Source organism: Equus caballus, chromosome 20, assembly GCF_041296265.1.
Source record: "Equus caballus isolate H_3958 breed thoroughbred chromosome 20, TB-T2T, whole genome shotgun sequence".
NCBI lineage: Eukaryota > Metazoa > Chordata > Mammalia > Perissodactyla > Equidae > Equus > Equus caballus.
In genome coordinates this window covers 48,848,006-48,874,554 of record NC_091703.1, presented here as the reverse complement: position 1 = coordinate 48,874,554, position 26,549 = coordinate 48,848,006, and the positions used below count along the sequence as shown (strand labels likewise).

The window sequence follows — 26,549 nt, the reverse complement described above, 5'->3', positions numbered from 1 at the left end:
ACGGTCCCCTGGCGCTCCCTGCAATGTCTGGGCCAAGGCCTGCACTTCCTGGTGGTTGCCCTCTGGATTCCACTAACAATCGGAGAAAACCATTGCATTCCTCGTCCCTGGAGCTCTTCATGGCTTTTAATCACATTTGAGCTTCAGGAAATTCTGTGAGAGAATGAGAGGAGATATAATGATCTCCATTTCACAGATGGGGAGACATGAACTCAGAGAAAACGTGACTTATTCAAGAAAGCACAGTTGGAGTAATCCTGCATCCTAGCCCATGTCTTCTGTCTCGTGGCCTAGTGCTCTTTTCACAAGGATACACAGACATGGAAAAGTCAGTAGGGAAAGGAGTCTGCACAAAGTAGTCTGTCCTGGTACCCAGACCTACAAGGGTCGGGGTGATTCCATCTGGCGCCCTACTTTTTAACTGAAACAATGAGTACTCTGGTCACCAAAATAATTCATTTTCATCACCGTCATTATAAAGAGATAGCTGTCAATAATCAATACATAAGATGGGATATATATTATGATATAATATTCTGTATTGTACACTATAATATGATCAAAGACTATAAGATACAACTTATATTTTTATGATGTAGTCCAGGTAAATTCCTGTACTAATGGCTGGTAGCCCATTAATACAAACAAAAAAATAACAAAGCTCATTGACATAAATAGCAAATAATCAAAGTCAATTTAATGGGTTGCTACCAGAATTAAAAGAAAAGATAGAGTAAGTTAAGATAGACTAGAATTATAAATATCAGAGTGTGTTGCCTGTAGCAAAGCTGAGTATTGTTCTCTGGATCTTTTTCTTTCTGTATGATGTGTACTGGATCACAATGTTGGCAATATTTCTGAGTGGTCTTTCCCTTTTTCCTTGCTTCTCTTCTCTCTTCTTTCTCCTTTCTCTTTCCTTCTCTCTTTCATTCTCCATGTATAAGGAAATGTACCCAAATATCTGCCACCTTTGTCCTGTTTACAGGAACGATCCTCCATCCTCCCAACTCCACCCCCCTGACATTATCATTTCCTCACTCAGCGGTCGGGAGCAGACTCCTCTTTATAGTTCCATACCTTTATGCCCCATCCTTTCTCCCCTCTATAAAAAGGTCTTTTTGTAGTGTGACCTTCAGGGTTTGCTAGTTCTTCCAGTGTTTGATAAATAAATTGCTCTCTCTCTAAACCACCATATTTCCATTTCAGGCAAAGGATCTCAAACTTGAAGAAATGAAATCCCCAAGGAGAACCACTCTGTGCTTCATGATTATTGTGATTTATTCTTCCCAAGCTACGCTGAACTTGAATTTAGAGTCTATTGTTCATCCTTCGGTGAGTAAATCCATGTCTGCTGTATTTTTCCCTGTCGCATTTTTCTGATTTCCTGGGAATATCACAGACGGAAATTGCTTTAAAAAAATTTTTTTAGGGCCTTTGAGAAAATGTTGCACATGAGGGGCGGGAGTGGTGAGCATAAACGGATTTGAGGATCAATTGGTCTACAACTTGCCTTACTCTGAAAGCAGTGGTGGGTGGTACCCAGGGAACGTCCCCCAGGATTCCGTCCTTAAGTAAATTGCCGCCTCTAGGCCTGAAGCTCCACTCTGAAACTGACGGCAACGACTATAGGGCAGATTTTGAGGACTGAGAAGGACATATGTTCCCAAAGGATTCATTTTAACTTGAGCATCAGACTAGAACACATTTCAAAAGACATTAATCTGTGTGTGTGTCACCATCACAGATTGATATAGCTGTAGGGGCCATAGATAGCATCTGAGCTGTTGCCTGACAAATTATCCAGGTCATTTTGCCTTTGGGAAGATAATGGGAGTGGAGCTTAACTTAAGGGATACAATGCTCCTCCTTAAGCTTTATGAAAACTATTGGGATCTTCCTCCCTTAGATTACTCCATGCGCCAGAGACAGGGTGTGATACTGGTTATGAAATCTTGGGAGACAGATGTAATTCTCTCTCTGTCTCAGTTTCCTCATCTGTAACACAATGACAATAATAGTACTGATGTCCTAGGACGGCTACGAGAATTAAATTAGTTAATGTTTATAACAGGCCTTAGACCAGTGCCAGGCATGTCATAAATGCTATGTCACTGTTTGCTGTTATTATTTCTCCTACTGTAATGGTAGTTTTTTCTACTGACTTTTTTAAAAGAAATTTTAGTGCTCCTTTTTGTAGTCTATCGCTATTGTTAGAGCTTCGTTGGTAGATTTTAGCATTGTACAATGTCTCTTTTTGCCCCGCTTGGTACTTTTTCATTTTAACTCTTTGTCTCCTATTCCAGTGTCAATCCTGATTTTGTATTTGTGCTTTGCCTCATTTTTGTCCTTTATTTTTTGTTTAGCCTTTAATATATCAGTCTACTTTCATGGTTCTCTTATAAATGATACGTGTTTGAGGTTTTTATTTTTTCTTTTAAATCATCTGAGTACATGTGACTTTGATTAGGGGAGTATAATTTATTCACATTTAATGTCGTATTTATAATGCTGGATCTTACATCCAGGATTTTGTTTGCTGACTTCATGCACTTCCTTCTTCCTTTCTGTTTGTGTGTCTTTCCTTGTTTGACCCGGGTTTTCTTTGTCTTTTCCTTTATTTCTCTCCCGAGTTGGGAGGTAGATTCTGTGTGTCTCTTCTTCCAGACTCCAGTGTGCAGGGTGCAACCCGTGCAGTCACACGCAGCAGGTTGCTTGTAGAAATATACGCGGGAGACATATGCCGTTCCTGCGGAGCCATGGTCCTTGCAGAACTCTGGTCACCCTAGCATGAGGGAGAAAACCAGAGCGTGAGGGGGTCTCAGCAAGGGGGGTGGCTTTCCCTCTGTTCCAGGGTGTCCTCATGTTCATGGCTGCAGCAGTGCCCCCAGAGTGTGCCAGGTCGGCCCTCATCGCTGTGGCCCTAACAAAGCCCCCACATCTGCCTGGTGGCACAGACCGGTCAGCGGACAAGCCAGTGACCTCCCAGGGCTGCCAATGGAATTTAAACTTCATCTTCCTGGGAGCTCCCACCCCACCTCCCTGCAAGGAGGCCCCCTTTTCCTCCTTAGATCAACCTTCAGGATACAATAGCTTCCCAGATCTATTGTACACAATAGCTTCCCAAAGGCCTAAGCCCCCGTTGGAGAGGTGCTTTCAAGCTTGCCTCAACGGCGTCTACCTCCCCCAGCTGCCACTCGGCTCCACGTGGACCTTCTACCATTTTACACGCAACACGTGGTGATGAGCTTTTTAAAAAAATTTGTGGTAAATACCCATAAAATTTACCATCTTAACCATTTTTCAGGGTACAGTTCAGGAGTGTTAAATATATTCACATCGTTGTGCAACCAACCTGCAGAACTTTTTCATCTTACAAAACTGAAAATCTAACCCTATGAAGCAACAATTCCTTGTTCCCCTTCTCCCCAGCTCCTGGCGACCACCACTCGACTCTCTGTCTCTATGAATTTGACTACTTGAAGTATCTCATATAAGTGGAATCATACAGCATTCGTCTTCTCTTGACGGGCTTATTTCGCTTAGCATAATGTCCTAAAAACTTATCCATCTTGTCGTATGCGTCAGAATTTCCTTCCTTTCTTAAGACTGAATAATCATCCATTGTACGTATATCCCACATTTGTTTTATCCATTCGCCCATCGCTGGACACTTGGGCTGCCTTCCCCTCTTGGCTATTGCAAACACGGCTGCTGTGAACAGAATTGTACAAATACGGGGTGATGGGCTTTTGAAGTGTGATGCCGTAGCTTCTCAAACTTCAGTGTGCACATAAATCCACCTAGAGACCCTCTGAAAATGCAGATTTCAACTCAGGAAGTCTGGGGCGGGGCCCTGGATGTTGCGTTTCTGACAAGTTGCTCTTGTCTCTGTTCCAACAACCACACTTTGAGCAGAAGGCGGTAGACTCTCAACTTTGGCACCAGCCCTGAGTCTGAAGCCCGGCTCTGACCCTCACAAGCTTTGGAAACTTAGTCACGTTCTCGTACATGTGTGCCTTGGCACAGTGACTAGCCCAGAGCAAGTACTTAAGATTTAGTTGTTATTTTTACTATTCTAGTACAAATAGACCTGTGCTAATACGCCTATGTGAGGAAGTATTCCAACAGGACTCTTGCTGAGACCATGGTGAAACATGGAGGCAAATCGGTTAAATTGGGGATTCCAGGTCAAAACAAAGAGGAGTAAGTGGCAGGGTCTTGGTGAGGACGGGTGAGAGCTGGTGACAGCTGAGGTCTTTGGGGACCAACTTGTTTGTCATCCTGTTCCCTAGGGATTTTCTTCTCTACACGTAAAGTGCCACCTCTCATTCCTGACTGATTGTCCCTGTCCAGGCCACACCCCATACCCATAATGATTTGTAAAATCATCATGTCCAACAGGTGGGGCATTTCCTGGAACTGGTGACCTTGTGTCTTCCGCCTAAAGCTTGGCCATCAGGAAATCCCCTCTGAAGGGAGCTGGCCATTGTCGCTCAGACATGCATCTGGGTCCCTCTATATGGACCAGCAGTGGGAGGCCCACTGGAGGCTTTGTTGTCTTCTCTGAAGCAAATGCTCAGCTGAGCGCTGGGGGCCCCTGGCGGGATCTATGCTCCCCTATGAATTCTCCTCAGCACTCAGAGTATAAGAGAGAAGTCAAGTGCTGGAGTCTCAGTTCCCCAAACTGGAGTGACCTGAGGAGTCTGGAGGGCAAGCCTGGCTCCTGGGGAGCCCCCAGCCAGCTGGATGCTCGGGCATACACCACTGCCAGAGATGGTACCAGCATCGGTGTGCCTCGGCACGTTGTTTTTCATAATGTAAGAAACTTATGCTTAGCATGAGTGAATGACTTCTCCCACTTGGAAGAAGCAGAGGCAAGGGGATTCAATCCCCAGTGTGACGCCAGAATTTGCCTTATTGAAATCCAGGCCCCATGAGTTGGCAGTGCAGCTCTTTGCATCCTCTCAAATCTGGGAGGGCCAAGGGTCTTCACCCCCACCCCACTCCCACCACCAGGGAACTCATCAGAGGCTTTATTGCTTTCCATGTAGTTTTCCTCCATTTCCCCCAGTGATTACAGAGCTCAAAATAAGAAGTAGGCTGTTCTTACAAAATGCTGTGAATCCTCACTAGATAACAGAGAGGCGGCACATGAAGAGTGGACAGAGAAAGCTTCCTGATGGGCCCCCTCCCCATCCACAGGCCCGAGGGAGGATGGAGGCGGGGATGTGCCTTCCTTCTGCCTGGGCACAGAGCCAAAGCAGGCTCCAGGGGAAGCCGGGCAGGAACCAGACCTGTGCGTCGACCGTTCCTTCTTGGTTCCTGCACATTTTGGTTCAGCTAAAATAACCTCACTGCAAAAGAAGCTGCAACTGGGCTTTTGACATTCCAATCATCATCCGTCACTCCTCTAGGCATTTCTTTAGGAACATTTATGAACTATCAGGTACATATCTCTCTCCAGTTCCTACAGGCATTAGTATTGGTCATGGAAAAGAAGGAGGAGATAGGAGGAGGTAATAAAGAAAGAAAGAGAAAAAGTGCTAGGGAAGAAAGATTGGGTCACTGAGACAAACTCACAGTTTTCAGGGGTGTCTCTTGATAAGAGGATGCAATGCCTGTGTGGGCAAGTGCAGACTCTGGAGCCAGGCTGGCTGGGTTCAAGTCCTGGCTCTGCTGTTTAAAGGCTGTGTGACCTTAGGCAAGTTATTTGACCTCTCTGTGCCTGTGTTTTCTCATCAGTGAAATGTGGATAAACAATATCTACATCTTAGATTATCATGAGAATTAAGTAAGTAAGTACACGTCCAGCGCTTAACAGTGCCTGGCACGGGGTGTTGAGCACATCTTAGGAATTATTATTTTTGTTATCATTATGATGTGAGATAACTAGAAAATAATGGTAGATCCCAAAGATGGCAGAATGAGCACTGCCTTGGGTGGTGTTCACAGGTGTGTGGAGTTCATGGTAAAGGACACGCCCCGGAGGACAGGGGTTACCTGGGGAGACTTGAGAAAGGTGGAGCCCCTCTGCTGAGCCTCAGTGGGATTTGGAATGAGAAGCACGTGACGGGGAAGCCACCTGGAGGCAGGATGAGCCAGGAACCCGCGTCAGGTCGAGCTTACCTACGGCAGAGCTGGCAGTGAGCCTGACGGCAAAGCCAGCCAATGTCAGTTCTTAAACAAAGAAGCCATAGGATGACAGGAGATGAGCTGCATCGAGAAGAAGCAAGTGGCAGTAGGCCGACAGAGGGGTCCGTGTGAACGGCGCCCCCAGGACAGCGTGATGCCCCGTTCCTGCCACCAACGCTATTCTCAGTGCTTTATATTTATTAATCATCTGGTCCTCACAACTTCATAGGTAGGCTATTTTGATCTCTATATTGTATTATAGGGGAGTACTGAGGCACAGAGAGATTAAATAACTTGTCCAAGGTCACACAGCCGTTTTCTAGCAGATCTGGGATTTGAACTCAAAGTCTGCAGCGTCCTTGCCCTTAACCCTTGCACTATACGATGTAACTAAAGTTTATTAAGGGCTACTGTGTGCCACCTTGCAGTTCCCTTAATTCTCATAGCAATTCTGCGAGATCAGTACTATCATTATTCCATTGTACAGAAAAGGAAACTGAGGCTCAGAGAGGATGAGTAACTCCCCAAGGTCACAAAGCTAGTAAGTGGCACAGCCTTGTACCCAGGCCGGCCGACTCTGGAGCTGGCTTTCTGAACCCCTGCGACAGAAAGCAACAATAGAACCATCTGGGAGAAAAAGGACCAGAGCAGGAGAAAATCATTTCTAAGCGCGCACAATTGAAACAGCCCTAATGCCACAGAAATTCTAGGGAGGGGACAGGCTGAGTGCTGAGAAGAGGTCGTGAGACTCGTCTAAAAGGTCACTGGAATGACTCAGGGCTCAAGTCCTGGGCAGAGAACACAAGTTGAGAACACCATAAGTTATATTTCCTGACAGGTCACATACTGCAGGAACTCTGAGACCCTCGGATATGGTCATTTCTTCCGCTCTTGATCCAGAGACTGTCCGTGAAAAGTGGATTCCCAGCTCACACCGCCGAGGCGGCACCATTTCATCTTCCCGACCCTTTGCTGTTTGCCAGGCATCCAGGGGGCACGAGGTGCTGACCCAGCATCTGCAGCCCTAAGCTCAGCTCTAGACTTCGAGGCGCAAGAGCAGACAGCCGTGCCGAGAGGATGGCTCTAAGACTAACTGACAGTTTTCTAAAATGTCCCTTCAGATTCTCCGTGGACACGAACCAGCAGGGGAGGAGCCACCACGGCATAAACGAGCAGGTAGGCAAGCTCTGCTTGGCAATCTCTTCCTGTAAGTCAAAAGTGACAATTGCTGTAACTTTGCAAAACACTGCGATCCACGTAATTCGGTCTTCAAGCATATCAGGGATCAGTTTCTAGAAGTAGTTACAAAGGAACTCCATTCTCTGCACCAGCAGATGACATCAAAGGGATCTTAGCAACACATTACAGCTCCCCTCTCCTCCCCCTCCTCACATCCTGAAGATTTCCCGGGGGCTGTCCCATTAGCTGCCCTCCCCCACCACCAAAAGACCTTTCTCTCCACCCTCCACCCAGCAGCCTTTTTTTTTTCAATATCCTCTCACTTCTCACTCAGCGCTTTATTTTGTGGATCAACTTAACCATTAGACTCGAGTCCTTCTCCTCTGTCTCCCATTCCAATTTTCCCACTAAATTCCAAAGAAGTGGTCTGGGAAATACAGGGCTCTGCTCTGTGGAAGGCTGCGGGCAGGTGTGAGCTGAGAACACTCGCACACAGAGCCTCGGTGTCCTGTCCCACATGCGGGACCCTGGGCAGATGTCGGTGTGCGTCTGCAGGCTGGATTCTCCCAGGACCAGACCCTCCAACTTCCCTCACAGCAACCTTTCAAAAGCATCAATCTGATTCTGTTATTTCCCTGTGTAAAGTCCATCATGGCTCCCAGTTGCCTTGGAGATAAAATCCAGCCACCTGCTCAAGTCTTATTGGATCTTACATGCTCTTCCCACTTGCTCTCCTTCTGTTCTCTTTCGCATAGTCTGTGCCCCACCCACCATCCCCCTTTGCTTGCTTGGTGACTCTGACTTAAGCCTCAGTTTCCGTAGGTTCCTGCCCTGTAAGGCTTTCCATCTTTCCTGTAAGACAGGGAGGGGCTGCTTTTCTGGGTTCCCATTGTCCTTCCTACTTTCTCGTAGCACCTCTGTCCCAGTGCATTGCAATTACTTCGCTTCCTGTTTGCCATCCCCAGTAGACATGAGGTCCCCTGAACTCTCTTCATCTCTGTAGCCTGGTTTCTCAATAGATGGGTGAACAAATGAAGAGAGTGCCATCTCTGTCATGGCTGCCCCTTTGCGGGTTCAGAGAATACATTCCTATGGCCAAGAGTCTGCTGGCCTGGTGGCTATACCAGCTGTGTAGAAGGTAAAACTTCTTAACCTAGATCATTGCGATCGAGTCATTTTCCAGTGATCCTGTGACTTGGGCCATTCAGTTGTGTGGTCTGAAAGAGACCCTAGGCTCCAAGGAGAGTGGGCTTGCCCTGTGGTCAGGATAGAGGTGTCTGCGAGAGCCCCTCTGGCAGCAACCAGACCCAGCTGTTGCCCTGTGCATTTTATGCAGCTCTGGAAGTGCTCATTGGAAGGTCATAGCACTGATCGTTTTCTCTTCCCTTTCTTCCCATTCCTTTCTGTTTCCGCCTTGTTATATGTCTCCCTGGCAGCCTCACTCCCGCTTTCTGCCTTCCTTCCCTGAAGTGGCCTCTAGCACAGTCTGCTCTATCTGTGCTTTAAAGCAAGTGTCGTTGCCTCTGCCCCATCCCTATAACCCTTGAACCTTCCGCACCTGTGACAGAAATCAGGCTCGGAGACGTCCCCATTTGGTATTTTGAAAGACTTTTCTTTTTAAAATCAAATTATTTGCAGGGGAGTTCTAGATTCAGATTTCTGCCAGCTGCTTCTAGGGTTCAGGCTGCCAGCTTGCTCAGGGCAGTCAGTGACCGTACAGCTGTAAAAGGAACATCTTCCTGCTCTTCTGAGCCCAGCTGTTAATGACCCATGGTGACATCGTGAGAGGTTAGCCCTTGGGGAGGGAACCACTTCTGTAGAAGGATTTGACATTCCAAAATTTTTCCAGGCATGCTTTCATTAAAAACAATCCTGACAATGATAAATCACCGTGAAAACATGTTTTCCGTTTATTATCCATGGTCCTCTGTGCTCTTGGGCCTCAAGAGTCATTTTGGAAGTGTTAATGACTCAACCCATCATCTGCAGAAGATGGATTGGCTTTGGTACTTTTACAAAATCACTGAAGTAAGATGTGGTCATGGAAAGGCCTGGGCACCAGGCTGGAGACACCCGGAATGTCGGCTGTAGTCAAGAGCATTATTCTCCAGGAAATCCATGAACGATAGCAACGGGAGGATCACATTCAGCAGAGGCCGCACGGAGGTGTCTGGGTTCTGCTCGGTGTGTTAATTAAGTAAGGACGTAGGATGAGGCTCTGACTGTCAGAGTGGGATTCCCCTTCACTCATACACACCTCCCCCTTTCTGGAGCCTTAATGGCAGAAAGGGACAAGCAAAGGTTCCAAGAGAAGGAGAATTCCCAGAAGGAATTTCCTTTTGAGGCACTAGACCAAATCTTTAGGGTTTGGGACAGAAGCATCTTTAAAGGTAGGATCTATACTCGTATCTATTCTCAGAGCACTATGGATGTCTCCCTAAGTCACTTTGGTCAGTTATACGACTTCACTGGCCCCTTGAGATCTCTCTCTCTCTCTCTCTCTCTAATCTCATATATATCACACACACAAGCACACACACACATATATATACACATGCAAATATAGATATGTTATTACTTTACAGGTTTGTTGAGAGAATTAGATAATATTATGTACATATTAGTTTTAAAAACATTAAAAGGTTTATCTAGGGGTCTATTTGTTTTTTGTTTGTTTTGTTTTAACATTTTTTAAATTAAAAACAAAGTCAATTGACTTATTTATACAAATAATATTGCATTTGAAAGAGCCTGAAATATTCCCGGTACAGAGAAGATCCTGTGTAACTACTGAAGGCAGGAGGATGGGTGCCATGATACAGGAGTTAGCATTTTAGGAAAACGATTTCAAAACTCTGCTGGGGAAGAGCAGCCTGCACAAACCCAGAGGCCAGAGGCAAGAGTAAGTGTGGCTGTGCCAGCAGAGTGGCTGTTGGGGAGCAGAGGGAAATAACAATGGGTCAAAGCATCAAGAATTACGTCCTGATTATACCGGGAAGTGGATTCTAGACCAGCTGAGGGGCTGGCACAGAGAAGGGACTGATGGAAGCCATCTAAAGTGAAAACCAGCCAGATGGTTATGGCTGAATGAGTTAGATGACGAAGGCAGTGCCAGGAGACCACGAGGATGCTCAGCAGTGTGGACCATCATTGGCCCTGGCCCTGGGAGTGAGACGGGAAAGGAGCAAAGGGAATATTGTGAAAGACATTTTGAGAACTGGATCAAAAGGGCTTGGAGACAGAGTTGACCCGGGGGTGAAGAGGAGGAATGGTCCATGTGACACTCCAGGAGCGTGCAAACCTGGGTGACTGAGGCATGTGGAGACCACAAGTAGAAACCGGGCTTGAAATGAAAATCTTGTAGATTTGCCAATAAGCTCAAAATTTAATCATAAGGGTGATCTTCATAGGGGACTGAAAGTGGAAATTTCTTACTGGTTAGAAGTAACACAAATGTGTCCTTGCTGTCAATTGGTGAAATCCTCCACGCCAGGTTTCTGAGCTTGATTGGGAATGTGTCTTGGACCCTCAGCTGAAGAATCCCCACTGGTTCTTCTTTGGGTTCAAAAGAAATGGCTGGTAGGAGATAGTTTTTTGAGAAAGGGAGATCCAAGATGTCCTAACCCTGCACTGGAGGTGCTGACTTTTTCACACCTATTGAGTGAGAGCGAGGCTCCTACCGGATTGGATTGCTGGCTGCCTGTGTGGAAATCCTGACCTTTCTGCAGACCTGGCAGCCCTGCTGTGCTGGCCCTTTTTGATCTGGGCCCAGAAATTGTTGTGCATTTTCCAGATCGAGGAACAGATTTTAGGGTTTTCATGGCTTTAATCTTTCTTGTGATAACATGTGGCTTTTAGTGCTCTGAGCAGCTGGTGGTGGTGGCAGAGTAAGATGGAAGGCTGGGAGCTCTCGACCTGATGTGTGGGTTTGGTTTTAGAGTCGACCTTCAATATTGGAAATGCTTTTTTCTTTTAATTTCTGATTAGTGTTGTTTGTTTGTTTAGCTATCTCAAAGGTGAGACCTGATTGGAAATGTATTAGTTTTTCTTGACCTACCAGCAGACCTCTGCATAGAATATAATCGTTACGTTTATTATAATCAATGTTATTATTTCTACCTGCTATTTCAGAATGGCTACGATATGCCAGACAATTTGCTAGGGGGGGTCTTCATACGGTATCCAAACTCTTTAACAATTCTGCAGAAAAAATATCATCCCTAATTTACAGATGAGCAAAGTATGGCTCACAGAGGTGGCATGGCCCACCCAGGTGAGAAGGCAGACCACCCCAGCTCCCTCTTTCTCCAAAGTCCATGCTCATGGTCAAGAGTTAGGGTTTTCAACATGTGTTTCTGGCTCTTGCCTGTGAGAGTCCATTCCGTGATTCTGAAAGCAGCTTTGTAGAGTAAGGAGCCTGCACCACTCTCTTCCTCTTACTAGGAGAAGAATTTCGTATGGGGCAGACTTTGATGATTTGGGTATATGACAAGCTAGTAGAGTTGACTCTTTTCTCCAGACTTCACAGTCCAGTGTTTTGTGACACAGTGCTGCCCACCCTCTCTTCCAACCAAACCTGTGCCAGGTAACACACACGTGCCAGGTAAGCCATAGCCTGGGGCTCTGGCGGTTTTCCCTCATGTGAACAAACCTTTCTAAACCTAAAGGGAGAACGAGATCCTTTGACTATCTGCTGACAATGACACAATAGGATGGAGATGAGGCTGCCAAATTGCTGCCTACTAGAGCATATCAAGAAACAAGCAGAAGAACAGGCAACTTTTAATATTTACCTGCTACAGGACTAAGAGGGAGAAAGAAGAGAGCCAAATTTTCGGTGATACAGAAGCATCTTTCCCTCCGGTCAAGAGAATACCACACTTACCTCATTTCTTCGGGGTCAGCAGGCTTCATGCTTTTGTAGGTGTGAGATTAATTTATGCCTCTACTCAGCCTGTGACTTTGGAGAAGCCATAATTCCCATTAGAGTTGCCAGGCAAAAATAGTATTGTTTGCTTAAACAGCTGTGATTAAGACCCAGAACTGCTTGTCACAGTTTGTGGCCAACTTTCCAGAAATGTCTCTCCGAGATAAGTGCTGTGTGGCGGGCAGTGATTTATGGGAAAGGAGAGGGGAAATCCTTGTTGGTTTGTGTCTGCTGTGCCTCCCGATAGGCCTCCATCTGTGACACTGATGACACTTGGAATGTGCTACCTTCCACTCAGGGCATCAGTGAGTCACAAAAATTCAGACAAAAACACCAGGGTGAAGGAGCCTGAGGAAAAGAAAACACATTAAACTGTCTGGAATCAGATGGCCCAGACACACCAGAGGAGCATGGAAGGCCTCTAAATCCACCCTCACACAGAGGTGGGGGACCAGCCCTCTGTTCCTCCGGGGTCCCTTGTAGCCTGGGGTGGGACAGGCAGCATCACTTTCCCAAGCTCTCAAGGCCTCAAGTTTGGGAGAGACGAGGTGGACAGGGTTTGGCATTTCTACCCGAAACCTGTCTGAGGCCTGTGAGCAGAGTGGGCCTCTGATCCCAACCATATGCAGGCCATGCTGACAGCTGAACATCTAGGCTAGCTCTTTCAACCTCAGACGCTCACCCTGGGGCATTACAGGGACCGAAGGCCCAGCGGTGGTTCCATGTTCTCCTTGCCCGTAGGACCATGATACTCTAGATGAGAAGGATGACCCCAATCGGGAGGGGCATTTTCTTGCTATTCGCAAGGAAGCCGTGGAAGATGCTGTCTCTGGGCTTTCATGCTGTTTTCTCTTCCTGGAGTGATCTTCCCCGGATATCTGCGTGGTCATGCCCTTACTTCTTTCACGTCTTTGCCCAACATTTAATGCATTAGCAAGGTCTTTTATGATCATTCTACAAAAATACCCCTCCACACACATTCTGCCTGCCAGTCTGCTTCTTTGCCCTGCTTTATTTTTCTCTACGCCCTTTAGAACCACCTGACATTGAAGTTTGACCTTACTGTTCACCTCCTGCACGAGCATGGAAGATCCACAAAGATAGAGCTTTACTGCTTTTATTTACCCTGTGTCCCCAGCACTCAGCAGAGTGCCTGGGAAGGAGGCATTCAATAAATAGTTAAGTTACCTATAAACAGATAAATCAAGGAACAAACAAATAAACCTAGCAAGACTTAATGTCAAAACCCATGAGTTTCAATGGCAATGGGTCACAATGCAATGCATTTTTCCTCACTGTGAATTTTTGAGATATTTATTATGCTGGATCAAAGTGAACACAGTTTTAGATAATTGTTCCATTTATTATTGACAATTTCACCTTTGTATTTGATTTTATTTTAAAATTTGCTTTAAGAGTTACACATCGAATACTAAAGATACATTTAACAATAGTACCATATACTTTTTACAGTACTCTGAGGCTTACAAAGTGGTCACCTTCATTATCTTCTTCCATTTGAGTTGTAGTAGGGTATGGTTGAAAGAAAATGGTCTTTGAAGTCAGAAAAATGGGGTTTCAAATCCCAGCTCTAATATTTGCTAATATCTAACATTTACTATGTGTGGCTTCAATCATTTAAACCTCAGTGTTGTCATCTGCAAAATGGTTGTATGCATACTGTCCTCATGGCCCTAGGACCCACCAGGCAATGGATAAACCGCAGCTGCTATTATTATTACTACTTTTATTATGATCACCTTTGATCCATCCAGTATCACTGAAGAAGGTGGTGAGCAAGGATGCTTGGAAACTGCCTGACTTTGTCCCAGGAGCAGCAGCAGGAGGGTCTGAAACAAGAAATAGTGCAAAACCAATAAAAAAGGTCAAGTTAGGTACTAATATTCGCTCTCCAGGTTTACCTTCTCTGTTTCCTCATTTGGATTAGAACATTAGACCCCAGACCTGCTTGAGCACCAGAATCACCAGTGGGAATCAAAAAAATACAGATTTCTGGCCTAACCCATAAAGATGCCACTTCGGCTCACCTGAGTTGAGGCACAAAAATATCTGTGTGTGTAGAATTCCCTAGGTGTATATAATCATCAGTCAAGCGTGGGGACCACTGGACTAGATGATTTCCAAGGGCCCACCCGGAGCCTTCTAAGTTACTATGGTGTTTTTGAGCCTGTTTTGACGAATTCACTATTTTCATGAAGAAGACATTTCCTTCTCCGTCAGATGTTCCTTGTCCTTATCGGTCTCTAGGGAGAATTGGCGTTCAGGCAGACAGTTATTCTGAAACTCCTTTAGAAATTGTTGAAGAATATAAACAGTGGGTGAGAGAAAGAGGATCTTAGAGGCTGGTGCTTTAATTAACAGTTGCACAAATCCATTAAACAGGAACTCACCAAAGCCACCGGAACTTTCCTCTCTGTATTTTAAGCTTTTGGCTCAGCTCCTTGTAAGATCTCAGTGAAAGAACTGCCTTGGTTTTCGTGAGTAATGACGACATCTGTGAATTGCCAAGTGCTTGCTAGGCACATCCTTCTTCTACAATTATGTCTGAAAAGAGCACCAGGGTGGGCTCAGGGCTGGACGTTACAAACAGCCCTCAAGCAGCATTGACGTTAGGCTAGGGCCAGACCCTGGGATGCAACAATGCAGATGATGAAGTGGGTGATATGGGATTGTTATTGACCTCACTCATCTCAAAAGCAGCTACCGTCCAGGAAATCCTGTTTACATTCATGGGAGGAGAGTAGACCGACTATGGCAAAAAGGATCCTGGAGCTAGCGAATCCTCTGGAGAGTGTAAGATTGCTGCATTACTTTTCAGGAAAAAGAATGTGCTCTAAGGAAAAGCTTGTAAATATCATGTAGCCACCGTCCTTGCCAATGCTCCCAGCAGGCAACATGCTGTGTCTAGAGTTAGGGTCACATAAAAGAAGATTAGCATTTCTTCCAGGAAGATTGTTTTCATCACTTAACATCTGAGAGTCGGAAAGAAAACAGGAAATTTGAGGCAACCCCAAGGCATCAGGACAGACTGTGATTCCGCACTGGGCTTTAGTCACTTTGTTCTACTTGTAAATACATTTTAATAAGGAAGAGATGTATCTTAAAATAAATTCTTAATTTTAAGGAAATCTGCAAGGACTTTTTTTAATAGTTTGAGTTAATTACAAGTTTAGCGATGCCCAAACGAAATAATTCTCAACAAGGTTGATGAGTTAAACCATCCTTCTAAGACAGACATAGTTTACAACGCTAAGTGAACAGGTACGATAGGCTTCTGCAAGTTTATTTATCAATTGGAGTTTCCCATAAGAAATTTACTCTATTTTAGTGCTTCACGTCAATATTCCTTGGGAAAAATAAAACAAACCTTGCAGTATTATGGGAAAATTCTTTGCCCTTTTAGAAAACAGACAGAATTTCAGTTTTATGGTAAAATATACACCATACTTTCGGGTTTGACTTAAATTTTAAAGTGATAGTTTTGCAGATATTCACTAATCTTTTTCTTATTTTACTGACAAATTAAAATAAGCCACAACTTGTCTTTTCAACATATCTGTGTAAAATTTCTCCTATTCTTTGAAGCTTCTCCATTAGTGACTAACCCTGCCCATGGCTTCTGGTCCAGTTATATATTTCAGCCAACAATGAGCCAAAGATTCTCGCAGTGACACAGAGGTAAATCTGTGACTCAAGTCAGAGAGTCACAGGTTGAACGAGTGTTCTTGGGCACATATTTATTATGTGGTGAGCTCTGTGCCAGATGGAGGAAGGCCATGAGAAGTGAAAGAAAGTTCCTGCCCTTGAGAAGCTCACACGTGTGGACCAGACAATGTAATACAGGAAACTGTGAATGAACGTTCCAATATATATTGTCTGGCTTGCCTGCAGTGGGGATGTGTGGAGGAGTAGATGCATCTGGAATGCCTGCTGGTCATCCAGCTTGAAGAGAATTTGGAAAAGCAATGTAGGACTGAAGATATATTTTATTTTCTTTCCAATTTGCCAATTTTGCTTTTGTTGAGTGCCTATCATGTTCTGGACACTGACGATACGGAGATACACAGAGCCCAGGCTGAGGGCATAGGCTTGGAGCCAAGGGAATTAACTGGATGATTTTTCCCAGAAGTCTTCAGGCCAGGCACAATGCCACTCTCAAAATACCTGCATGTCAATAGAATGGTGTTGGCAACGCACTGATTCATTCCTGTGAGTTGGGACTGTAGCGTTTATCGTCTAGACTGTTGCCAAGGGCTCCCTGCTGGGTCTCTCTGCTTCTCTGCTTGCCCCTTACAGTCTGTTCTCCACACACCAGTCCTTGGCCTTGGACACTAAGGGGGGTGTGGTAATGGAGAGGAAGGACAAGTCCTGAGCTTAGCCTGTGACTCACTCAGATGACCAGAGACCACTGCACTGGGACCAGACAGACAGATAGCCTTCCTCGTTTAAATAGTAAAGTCAAAAAGAAGCAGCACCATCAGCGGGGTCTTGGTGGAGGTGAGTGGATAAACTCTTCTTTTTCTGTAAAAAGGTTCATTAGAAGTTTTTAAAGGCTGGCGTGTCCAGCATCCACCTGTTCCTGTCATTACCCTTAAATGATGAAATGTCCGTCCTGTTCTCTCTCCGTCACCCATGGGAAGATCTCACAACCTTCCTGTGCTTCCATTCCAGTTGCCTCGAGCAGTCCTGCAGTGGATGAGCACACTGTTGATATTGAGATCAGTTTTGAAAATGCCTCCTTCCTGGAGCCTATCAAAGCTCACTTGAACAGCCTCAGTTTTCCAATCCAAGTGAACAGCACTGACCAAGTCATCAACATTTTGAGCATAGAGGTGACAACAGGTGAGTTAAAAAAAGAAAGTAAAACAGCTTTAGAATGAAGATGGGGCAGAGCAGGAGAAAGGCTGGCTGAGCTCCTGACCATCAGAGCAGATTATACTTAGTAGGCAAGTGAAATGACTCAACAGGCCTGATGTGCCGTTTTATGACTTCACAGCCTTCCAGAAAGAAGCCCCTATTGGCAAACTCTGCAGCCAGTTTCTTTAATTGAAATGTGGCCCAATGTTTGCTTCGTTGTTTGTGTGTGGTTGTCACAAAGTGGTCCTAACATATTGCCAGGTCCTTCATGACAAACTACTGGGTCCTCTTCCCCTGGGCAATCAATGGATATAGATAGCAAGGACTGGTTGAGGATATTAATAAGGAGAAAGTTCCCTTCTTTTTGACAGCATAGGTCAGGAAATAGGAACCAAGTACATGCCCAGGTCAGAAGCAAGGCATGAACCAGAAACTCCCAAGCTAGGGGATTGATCTTTCTGGTCACTGACTCTCTGTAAAGGTCATGCTAGCACTCCTATTTCTCAGGGACCGTCACCTGAGAAACTATGAGATGGGACCGTCCTTTGTCCTAAAAGAGGTTGCTACTTTGTAAAAATTGCAAAACACTAACAGAATTGAGTTTTATGATTCTAAAATGGAGGTAAGAATAAAATTCCTGTTTTTCAAAATATTTTTGAATTCTCATGTTTCAAACAGTCTATCACAGTATCAGTCTATGCCTCTTAATTTTTGATTCTCAATATATGCTACTTGAGCCTGAAATAGCTGCCTTATAGCTCCCTTTGGATGCCACTTCCCACCAGATTCTACCTTGACATTAATTTCCTTAAGTTAGTGGTTCTCTGACAGGATGCCAGTAGGCACGGCGAGTCCGCCAGCAGTGGGAAGTTTTATTGTGTTCCTCACACGTATTTGCACACAGGACTCTTTTCCATAGAACGTCTCACAAAACCAGTGTACATCGGAAACACCCTTCTATGTTCCCACTTGGCACAGATCTTCTGCCTCTAAAATTATTTCCCCTACTTATGGGGAAAATTAATTATTTGATAGATTTTTAGTCAATTTTGTTGTGCTTTCCAATTTTTTTTTAAATTTTATGTTATGTGTACTTTACCACAATGCCCTTTTTTTAATGGAAACCTTTGATGTCTATTTGGGTGTAAGAAACCAAATCTAGCAAACAAAATGGACCAATAAATATCAAATAAATACGTCATTTGTTTTTGCTAAACAGCTTGTGATTGTGGATACTTGAGCCTTAGTTGTGAGTTTATGTTATGTACACTCAATATAGATGTATTAGCAAACTCTGGTTTATTCTGTTCTACCAGAGATGGCATCACTTCAAGGGGCTCCACTATTTATCCCATTTTAGAAACTTGCTAACACAAATTTACAAGTTGGGTTGACCAATTTACAACTTGGGTTAACCAGTTTCTCTTCTAAGATGCAAATACCCTTGGAAAGTTTAATTTATTCCGGCAGCAAGACTGGTCATTCCCACGTAGAGGGTGAACGCTTGCTGATAGCTAACTGAGAGAAACCGAGACTCTTGGCTCTCAGGACCAGCAGGACGGCTGGGGAGAGTTAACCTCAGAGAGGAGTGGATGGGATGGGTGGGTAATGAAGGTCAGACTTACTGACCTTGTTACTAATGTCTAAGCACCCCCAAATTTTCACCACTCCCCTCTTCCCATGTTTGCTCCTGCCGCCTCTTCTAGCAGCTTACCTAGGATCCTTTCAAGAAAGATATTTTTAATAATAGTGAACAAAACTAAGGATTTTTAAGGCCAGACAATGTGTGTAAAGCACTAAACAATGCCTGGAGTGTGGTAGGTGGTCTGGAGGTAATAGCTTTTGCCGTTACTCCTAAGGTACGTCTGTATTTTACATGGGAGTCAAAAGTTCTTCCCCCCATATCCTCTCAAAAACAAATAGACAAACTGAAACAAAACAAAAAACAAAAATTGCCTTAGCAGTGGGATTTCAGGGTAGTAGGAAACAGATTTTGACAAAGGGGGTGTTGTTGGCTCCCTTCAAATTACCCCAGCCGGTGTTCACGACCCTCAGGAGCATCCCTAATTTCCTCTGTTCCTCACACTTGCGCTCAACCTCCACCTACTGCTAGAGCACAGGACGGCATTAGTGTCCCAGGATTCACTGGAACTTGGTTCTCCCTCCTCTTTCAGGCACAGTTATTTGATGGCCTTCCTTTGCATGGTCGCTCTGTGGGCCTTTGCCTGGGTGCCCGTGTGCAGAACAAGCAGCTCCCAGTGATAGGACTTTGGTCCAGTTTTAGAAATAAACTCGAAGCACTCCATTTTCAGAGTATTTTCCAGTGTCCCCAGTGGGAACGGTTCCTGTTTGGGCTGTTTGCATTTGACTTGAAATGTAAAAGGCACAATTTTTTTGTTGCTGTTATATATTGCTAAATATATTTTTACTATCGGCTTTCCCTAAAATTTTTTTATTATGGTCATAATAGCTTATAACATTGTGAAATTTTAGTTGTACATTAATATTTGTCATACAGCAAATGTGTGCGCCCCCCCCCCCACCATCCTTCCCCTTGGTAACCACTAAATTGTTCTCTTTGTCAGTAAGTTTGTTTATATTCCACATATGAGTGAAATGATACACTATTTGTCTTTCTCTGTCTGGCTTATTTCACCTAGCATAATGCCCTCAAGGTCCATCCATATGGTTGTAAATGGGACGATTTTGTCTTTTTTTATGGATGAGTAGTATTCCGTTGTATATATATACCAAATCTTCTTTATCCAATCATCAGTCAGTGGGCACCTGGGTTGCTTCCATGTCTTGGCTATTGTGAATAATGCTGCAATGAACAAAGGGGTGCATGAGTTTCTTTGTATTGCTGATTTCAAGTTCTTTGGATAAATACCCAGTAGTGGGATAGCTGGGCCATATGGTATTTCTATTTTTAATTTTTTGAGAACTCTCCATACTGTTTTCCACAGTGGCTGCACCAGTTTGCATTCCCACCAGCAGTGGATGAGGGTTCCCTTTTCTCTGCAATCTCTCCAACATTTGTTGTTTTTTGTCTTGGTGATTATAGCCATTCTAACAGGCATAAGATGATATCTAAGTGTAGTTTTGATTTGCATTTCCCTGATGGTTAGTGATGTTGAGCATCTTTTCATGTGCCTATTGGCCACCTGTATATCTTCTCTGGAAAAATGTCTGTTCATATCCTCTGCCCATTTTTTGATTGGATTGTTTGTTTTTTTGTAGTTCATTTGTGTGAGTTTTTTATATATTATGGAGATTAACCCCTTATTGGATATGTGATTTGCAAATAATTTCTCCCATTTGGTGGGTTGTTGTAAAAGGCACAATTTTATTTGTACTCTAAATTTGTTATCTACTGCTGCATAACAAATTACCCCAAAACTTAGCATCTTAAAGCAGCCAACATTTATTATTTCACACAGTTTCTGAGGGCCTGAAATCTGGGCAGAGCTTAGCTCAGGGTGGCTCTGGCTCAGAGTTGCTCATCAAGTTGTAGTCAAGCTGTCAGCCAGAGCTGCCGTCATCTGAAGGTTCAACTGGGGCTGGAAAATCTGCTTCCCAGCTCATTCATGTGGTTGTTGGCTGTTATCAGTTCCTCACTGGATATTGGCTGGAGACTTCAGTTACTCACCCTGTGAGCCTCTCCATGACATATCCTTATGTGATAGCAGCTGGCTTCCCCCGGAGTGAGCTATGAGAGGGAGAGAACAACCAAGAGGAAAGCCATAGTGTCTTTTATAACCTAATCTCAGAAGTGATGTGCCATCACTTCTGCTGTATTCTTCTGGTCACACAGACCAACCCTAGTACAATACGAGAGGGAACTACAAAGAGGTATGTGAATACCAAGAGCCAGGGATGGTCAGGAGCCATCTTAGAGGCTGGCTACCATACCCTCTATGTCCAGGAATCTGTTTATCACATTATTGTTGTAGGCATCCCCTGGTATAGTCAGAGTTGTCACCTTTTAGATGGCCGTGCTCTTTTAGATGGTCACCTAGGTGGTGATGTATGTGGGAATCATGGGCGTCTCATGCAGTACTGGTGAACTTCCCAGAAGGGCAATACGGTGTCAACTTAGGATTTCCTACAAGCATAAATATTTGTAGTTTATAAATGCAAAGGTGGTGACTACCTTCTCTCTCCTCACTGTTCTGGTTGATGATAGTTTGCAGACCTGCTGGAAATGAAATCTGGTGCTCCTGCGAGACAGGCTATAGATGGCCTCAGGAAAGCTGCCTCCCCCATCTCACCTGCCAAGACCATGGCGGCTCGCCTGCAGGAAATCATTGCAGTTGCCTTAAAGGACTGCCTCCTAAGGGACCTTTTTGCCAACTCCGAGGAGGTAAGTAACTGCTCATTCAATGTTTGTTGAACAGTTATTTGATGTCAACTCAAGAAAATGTTTCTCTTCCTGTGTGTACTCAAATGCTAATCAGAGATTTTTAAATGTTGCCCTGGTTTTTTCAGCAGATGTTACCCTGAGAATGTCGGTCAGACTCAATGTGGGCTTCCAAGAAGACCTCAGGAACTCTTCCTCTGCCCTCTATAGGTCCTACAAGACTGACTTGGAAATGGCGGTAGGTTTTGGTCCCAGGAACCTCTTAACCAACCAACTCTTTGGGCTGAACTGAATCTATTGCATTTACAGTGGGTGGCTTGCTTGAATTTCTCAGAACTTATGAATGTGAATGTTGCAATTATTCCAATACATCTGGAATGGAGAATTAAGAAGGCTCAAATCAACCAGCATTCAGGAGATGGTTTGACATCACCTTGACCTGTAGGTGGAACTTCTTCCCAGGGTAGAATTGATTCAGATAAGATTTGGTGGCAGCAACTCATGAAACCTACGCAGAGGCCCAAGAACCTGGTCTAGAAGCACCAGGTGGTGCATTTCTGTTTGTCTTCAGACACCACATGGATGAACCCCTAAAACCTTTTGGGCAGACTAGCCCAAGGCTGGCACAGAGCATTCCAAACCCCTCTACACTAGAGGTCCCTAGGCATTCACACTTAAGGCAGATTTAAATTTACTCCTGTAAAAATATTCTCTGCGTGTCATTCCCTGAGTGAGAATATTCCCTGAGTGTTAACTGTGTGCCAGACACTGTTGGAAGTGCTTTACTTTGGATTAATTCATCTAAACCTAAATGGTTGAGTTAACTCATCTGGAATAGAGCTTCCCAACTGGTGTGGCAGAAATTACTACAGGTGGGCTGAGACGATGACTTCCCTTAACTTTTTGGGCAGCCGAGCCCCCACCTCAGGCCAGGAGCAGCCTCCCGCTTATCCCAGTGTGCCACACAAATACTCTCATTTCCACGGGGGCCTGGATGACGTGCTGGTGCAGAAAGGCTCTTGGATATCAGATTTGCCTATTTGACATGTGATAGTTCTGCACAGCATGAGAACCCTCCTTACACACACTACACTACACTAAACTATATACTTTTGAGGCAAAAGAGAGTTATACATTCATCTTTGGATCCCACCCATCTGGGCTTTGCACATTGTACCTGCCCTGTGAATGTGACTTGAGTAATCTCGAATCTTCTGTGGGACTGGTACTCAGAGAAATGAAGTGGAATAAAAACATCATCAAAACCACATTGGCTCAACCAATGCTGCCATGCATTAAGTGAGGGACCAGGCAGTGTGACAGCTGTGAGAATGGCCTGCGCAGGCCTCCAACTGCCGGGAATGTAATTGACTAAGGATGGCAGCTGCTGCCTCCTAAGTCCATGACAGCACTTGCTGCTCGCTGCCCTTGAATGAGCACAGCAGGTCTGTGTCTGGCAGACGCGGGACTCCTTTGAAGGCTGTATCGAATCTTTCCAAGCTCAGTCTAGGACGACTTCATCCAACCTCCCTTCCTGCTCTCTTTCACTTGAGGTCTGAGGGCTCTCCCTGCCTTCCCCGCCACCTCCACATTTTCTTTCCTAGGCATTTCCCTGAGTAAGTTTTTTGCACATTCAATCTGGTGTTTGCTTTGTGGCGAACCCACACTAACGTAGGTAGATTGGAATTACTTCTTCCGAGATCTGCCAAGGCTGGCACTAACAAAGTATACAGGAGAAAATTTTACCCAGAGTGATAAGGAAAATGCACTTTGTATTCTTTTTAAAGTCTTTTGACATATCTCCCACTGGATCTTGATACATGACGTTTGTCTTGCTTTATTTTCCAGTTCTGGAAAGGTTACAGGATTTTGCCAGGCTTCAAAATGGTGACTGTGACAGGGTTCAGGTAAGAATGCTGTAATTAGGTCATTTCTATCCAATGGCAGAGATCAACACGTCAGTGAGGGAGAAAAAGTCCGTTAGAGGGCCATCACCTGTCATGCTCAACAGGAGCAGTTTAGTAGAGGGAAGACACAATGCCCATTGCGGGCTCAAAGAGGAAGGAAGTACCAAGAACAGTAGCTCACCCCTTACAGGTGTGCCTACTTAGAAGGACGTGAGAACAAGGCTTGCATTCATTCTATGCATGGAAGAGTTTTGCAAACAAAGATCTTGGATAAATTTGCGGTCTAGGAAGTTCAGGAATATAAAAATGAAATGATGTCAACGCAATGATGCTTTTATTTAAGAAAAGCTGACCAGCCAGCCACGACCACAGAGTTGCACGCTGCTAGTTGCACTCTGCTTGGCATTGGGCACTCTGGCAGCCCTGAGTGAGTTCACGCAGTGTTTCAAACAGTTAGCCGCCGATTTTAAAAATTAAGAATGTTTACAGAAACATTCAAGATTTTGGCTTCGCTTGACATTCGGCATATCTGGAAACCCTAGGCCAGCAGGGCTGCATGACAACGTGTCTGCAGTGTGGCTACCACCTTATCACCAGCTTATGGGATGCAATTCACTCTTTCCTTCTGGTATTTAGTTCCTTTATGTTAATGTCTGCAGACATTTGCAAGCCTGGCCGTGGCCTTCAACTGTAGCTTGTAAACAGGTTGATTTCAGTGAACCCTTCAAGATAAAAGCACCCAGGCTGTTCCTGCCATTTTATTTTCTTATGCAAATAAATCATAAGGGTCTAGACTCTTTCAGGTCGGGTACTGCTTTACTGAACTGAGTGGTCTCCTTCCAGGCCCGGAAGTGTGGTTGTGACATACGAAGTCACGACTACAACATCATCACCTGAATTAATGCGTAAAGCGAATGAGCAAGTGTTACAGAACCTCAATCAGACCTACAAAATGGACTACAACTCCTTTCAAGCAGTTACAAGTAGTGAGTAGAACATCGCTACATTTTTTCCTATACATAGATCCTATTTAGATATAGAAATGATGTCCATTGTTATGCTTAAATCCAGGAAATTACATTACGATGTCCGTGGAGAGAGACGCTCCACTTCCTGGCGTAGAGGTTTGTGTGCCATCTTCTTCGGCCAGTGCAGAGCCTCCCAACTAGGCTAATGTCACTGCGTTTGGGGGAGATTTTACAAAGGGGCTACAGAGCCATCAGGATTTGTGGATTTGTACAAAACATTCAAAAAGTAAAACTAACATTATGGTGGTGGTTGGGATATTCATGAAATTCATTGATATTAAGTAGAGGACCATTGTTACTTTAGAGCAGTACATCTCCAAGTGTGGCCCCCAGCCCAGCACCATCAGCACCACCTGGGATCCTGTTATAAATGCATATTCTTGGGGCCACCTCAGACCAGCTGGGCCAGTCTGTGTTCCAGCAAGCCCTCCAGGTGGTTCTGATGCAGGGCGAAGTTTGAGAACCACTGCTTTGGATCACATATAACAGTGATAAGAACCCTAGGATTTTAGATAGTCACCCCCATGTTACAAATGGGGTACAGAGCTGGGCTCTGTTGCGTTATTAGGTGGGTGGACCTATTGTTACTTGGGGGATAGAAAGGGGAGTGGGCTGGGCAGAGATTTGGCGGACGAGAATTGACTGGCAGATGTCCCAGATAACTCAAGTGCGTGGTTCCAGAGTGCAGGCACATCCTTTTTGGAGCAACACGGTCCAGTGTGCGGGAGGCACTGAACAGATTGTTGCGGGCACACCGGGGCACAGGGCGCCCCTTCACAGGAGTTAGGCCGTCCTCACAGCAGGTTTATACTCTTCTTCTTTACATTCTCTGCTGGTATTTTTAGACATCAGCTCATCTTTAAAAATAAAATATTGAAAGAGGTAGACACAATGGTAAGAAAGTGCTACAACATAAGATAAAATAGCAAAATACAAATTTAGAATAAATAAGGCAGCAACAACATACACGAAAGCCAGAACATTAAAGGAAGAGGAGTAAGTGCCTGAGAGTGTGGACTCACACAGAAGCCGTCTCAGCAAGCCCACTGCTTCCCGACCCCCAGCGCCACCCCACCAACCAACCGATGCTTGGCCCTGAAAAATGCTTTTTATTTCCGGTTCTGAGGGCAGAGGAGAACAGCAGACTCTAGCATAGGTAAGCTTGAATTAGGAGTACTCTTCCCCAGAAGTTTCAGTTGTGCTGAGGATGGTCTGCCACTTAAATGCCTAAGTATCCAGCAGTTGTACTCATCGGTGGGTGACTGTCAGTCCGGGAAGACGGTGCTGACAGTACAGTTCACAAAGGAGCTTTGGTGTCTATGGGTTGTTCTTCCAAAGAGCAAGGAAGTCATTGCGAATAGCGCTCGACACCCCCTTCTACAGAGGATCTATGTCCATCTCCATCCTCCCTCGAAGACCAGCATGCGATCTGCGATGTGCACAGCCTTAGTTAGACCCCTAACCGTGGACATCCGCCATGTGCACTTCCACGGGGAGCTCACGCCATCCGGCTCTCCACGGCGTTGGTGGCACTTACCCAGAATATAAATATCCAAAAAAATCAAATGACTAGGTGTTTTTAAAAAGTTATAATTATATTTAGGGGCCAGGGGAGAGGAAGAGAATAAGAAAGAAAAACGCTGAATGGGTGAGTTGGTAGCAGGAACTAATTTTTAAGTCCGTCTTTATGAAACGTGAAGGACTCCTGGCAATCTTCAGAGTAGTTTCATTTATTTTGTCATATATTAATCCTCTGGTGATGTTCGATTAACCAGCAGGGTCCTTTAACCAGTACACCTTTTTCTTCAATCACCCCCAATAAATTTACGATGAATTCCATGTAACTATATGATATTGGTAGTTTTTCTAATCGTAGTTATTAGAAACGATAGCAAGGAAAAGAGCGACACTATTATTGCATTTTTTCTATGTTAAGCTCGTGTTTGTACACATTTCATCTTCATATATCTTGTGAGGTAGATATTATTATCTCCATTTTATAGGTGAGGACACAGAGACTTAGGGTAAATAATTTGTTTAAGGACACATAGTAAGTAACACACGTTTGTGACCTCAAAGGCAGTTTACTATATTAAATATTCACAGACGGCCTTGCTTCCTAATAGTTGAATGTGATT

At 44.7% G+C, this 26,549-nt stretch overlaps 1 protein-coding gene across 16 annotated transcripts in view; it reads left to right on the top strand.

The window, feature by feature from the left end:
• ADGRF5 (adhesion G protein-coupled receptor F5) overlaps nucleotides 1–26,549 on the top strand; it is a 101,315-nt gene that overhangs the window by 43,440 nt on the left and 31,326 nt on the right. For 8 of the 16 annotated variants that reach the window (XM_070245650.1, XM_014734476.3, XM_070245656.1 and 5 more), the window contains exons 2-8: nucleotides 1,207–1,332; nucleotides 7,254–7,308; nucleotides 16,931–17,101; nucleotides 21,303–21,479; nucleotides 21,608–21,714; nucleotides 23,325–23,383; nucleotides 24,227–24,369. In XM_070245650.1, the coding sequence (XP_070101751.1) occupies nucleotides 1,231–1,332; nucleotides 7,254–7,308; nucleotides 16,931–17,101; nucleotides 21,303–21,479; nucleotides 21,608–21,714; nucleotides 23,325–23,383; nucleotides 24,227–24,369 (814 nt within the window). In that variant the 5' untranslated portion in view covers nucleotides 1,207–1,230. Of the gene's footprint in view, nucleotides 1–1,206; nucleotides 1,333–7,253; nucleotides 7,309–16,930; nucleotides 17,102–21,302; nucleotides 21,480–21,604; nucleotides 21,715–23,324; nucleotides 23,384–24,226; nucleotides 24,370–26,549 lie in introns of all 16 variants that reach the window. The other 8 variants (XM_005603977.4, XM_005603980.4, XM_070245652.1 and 5 more) reach the window with 1 other exon arrangement.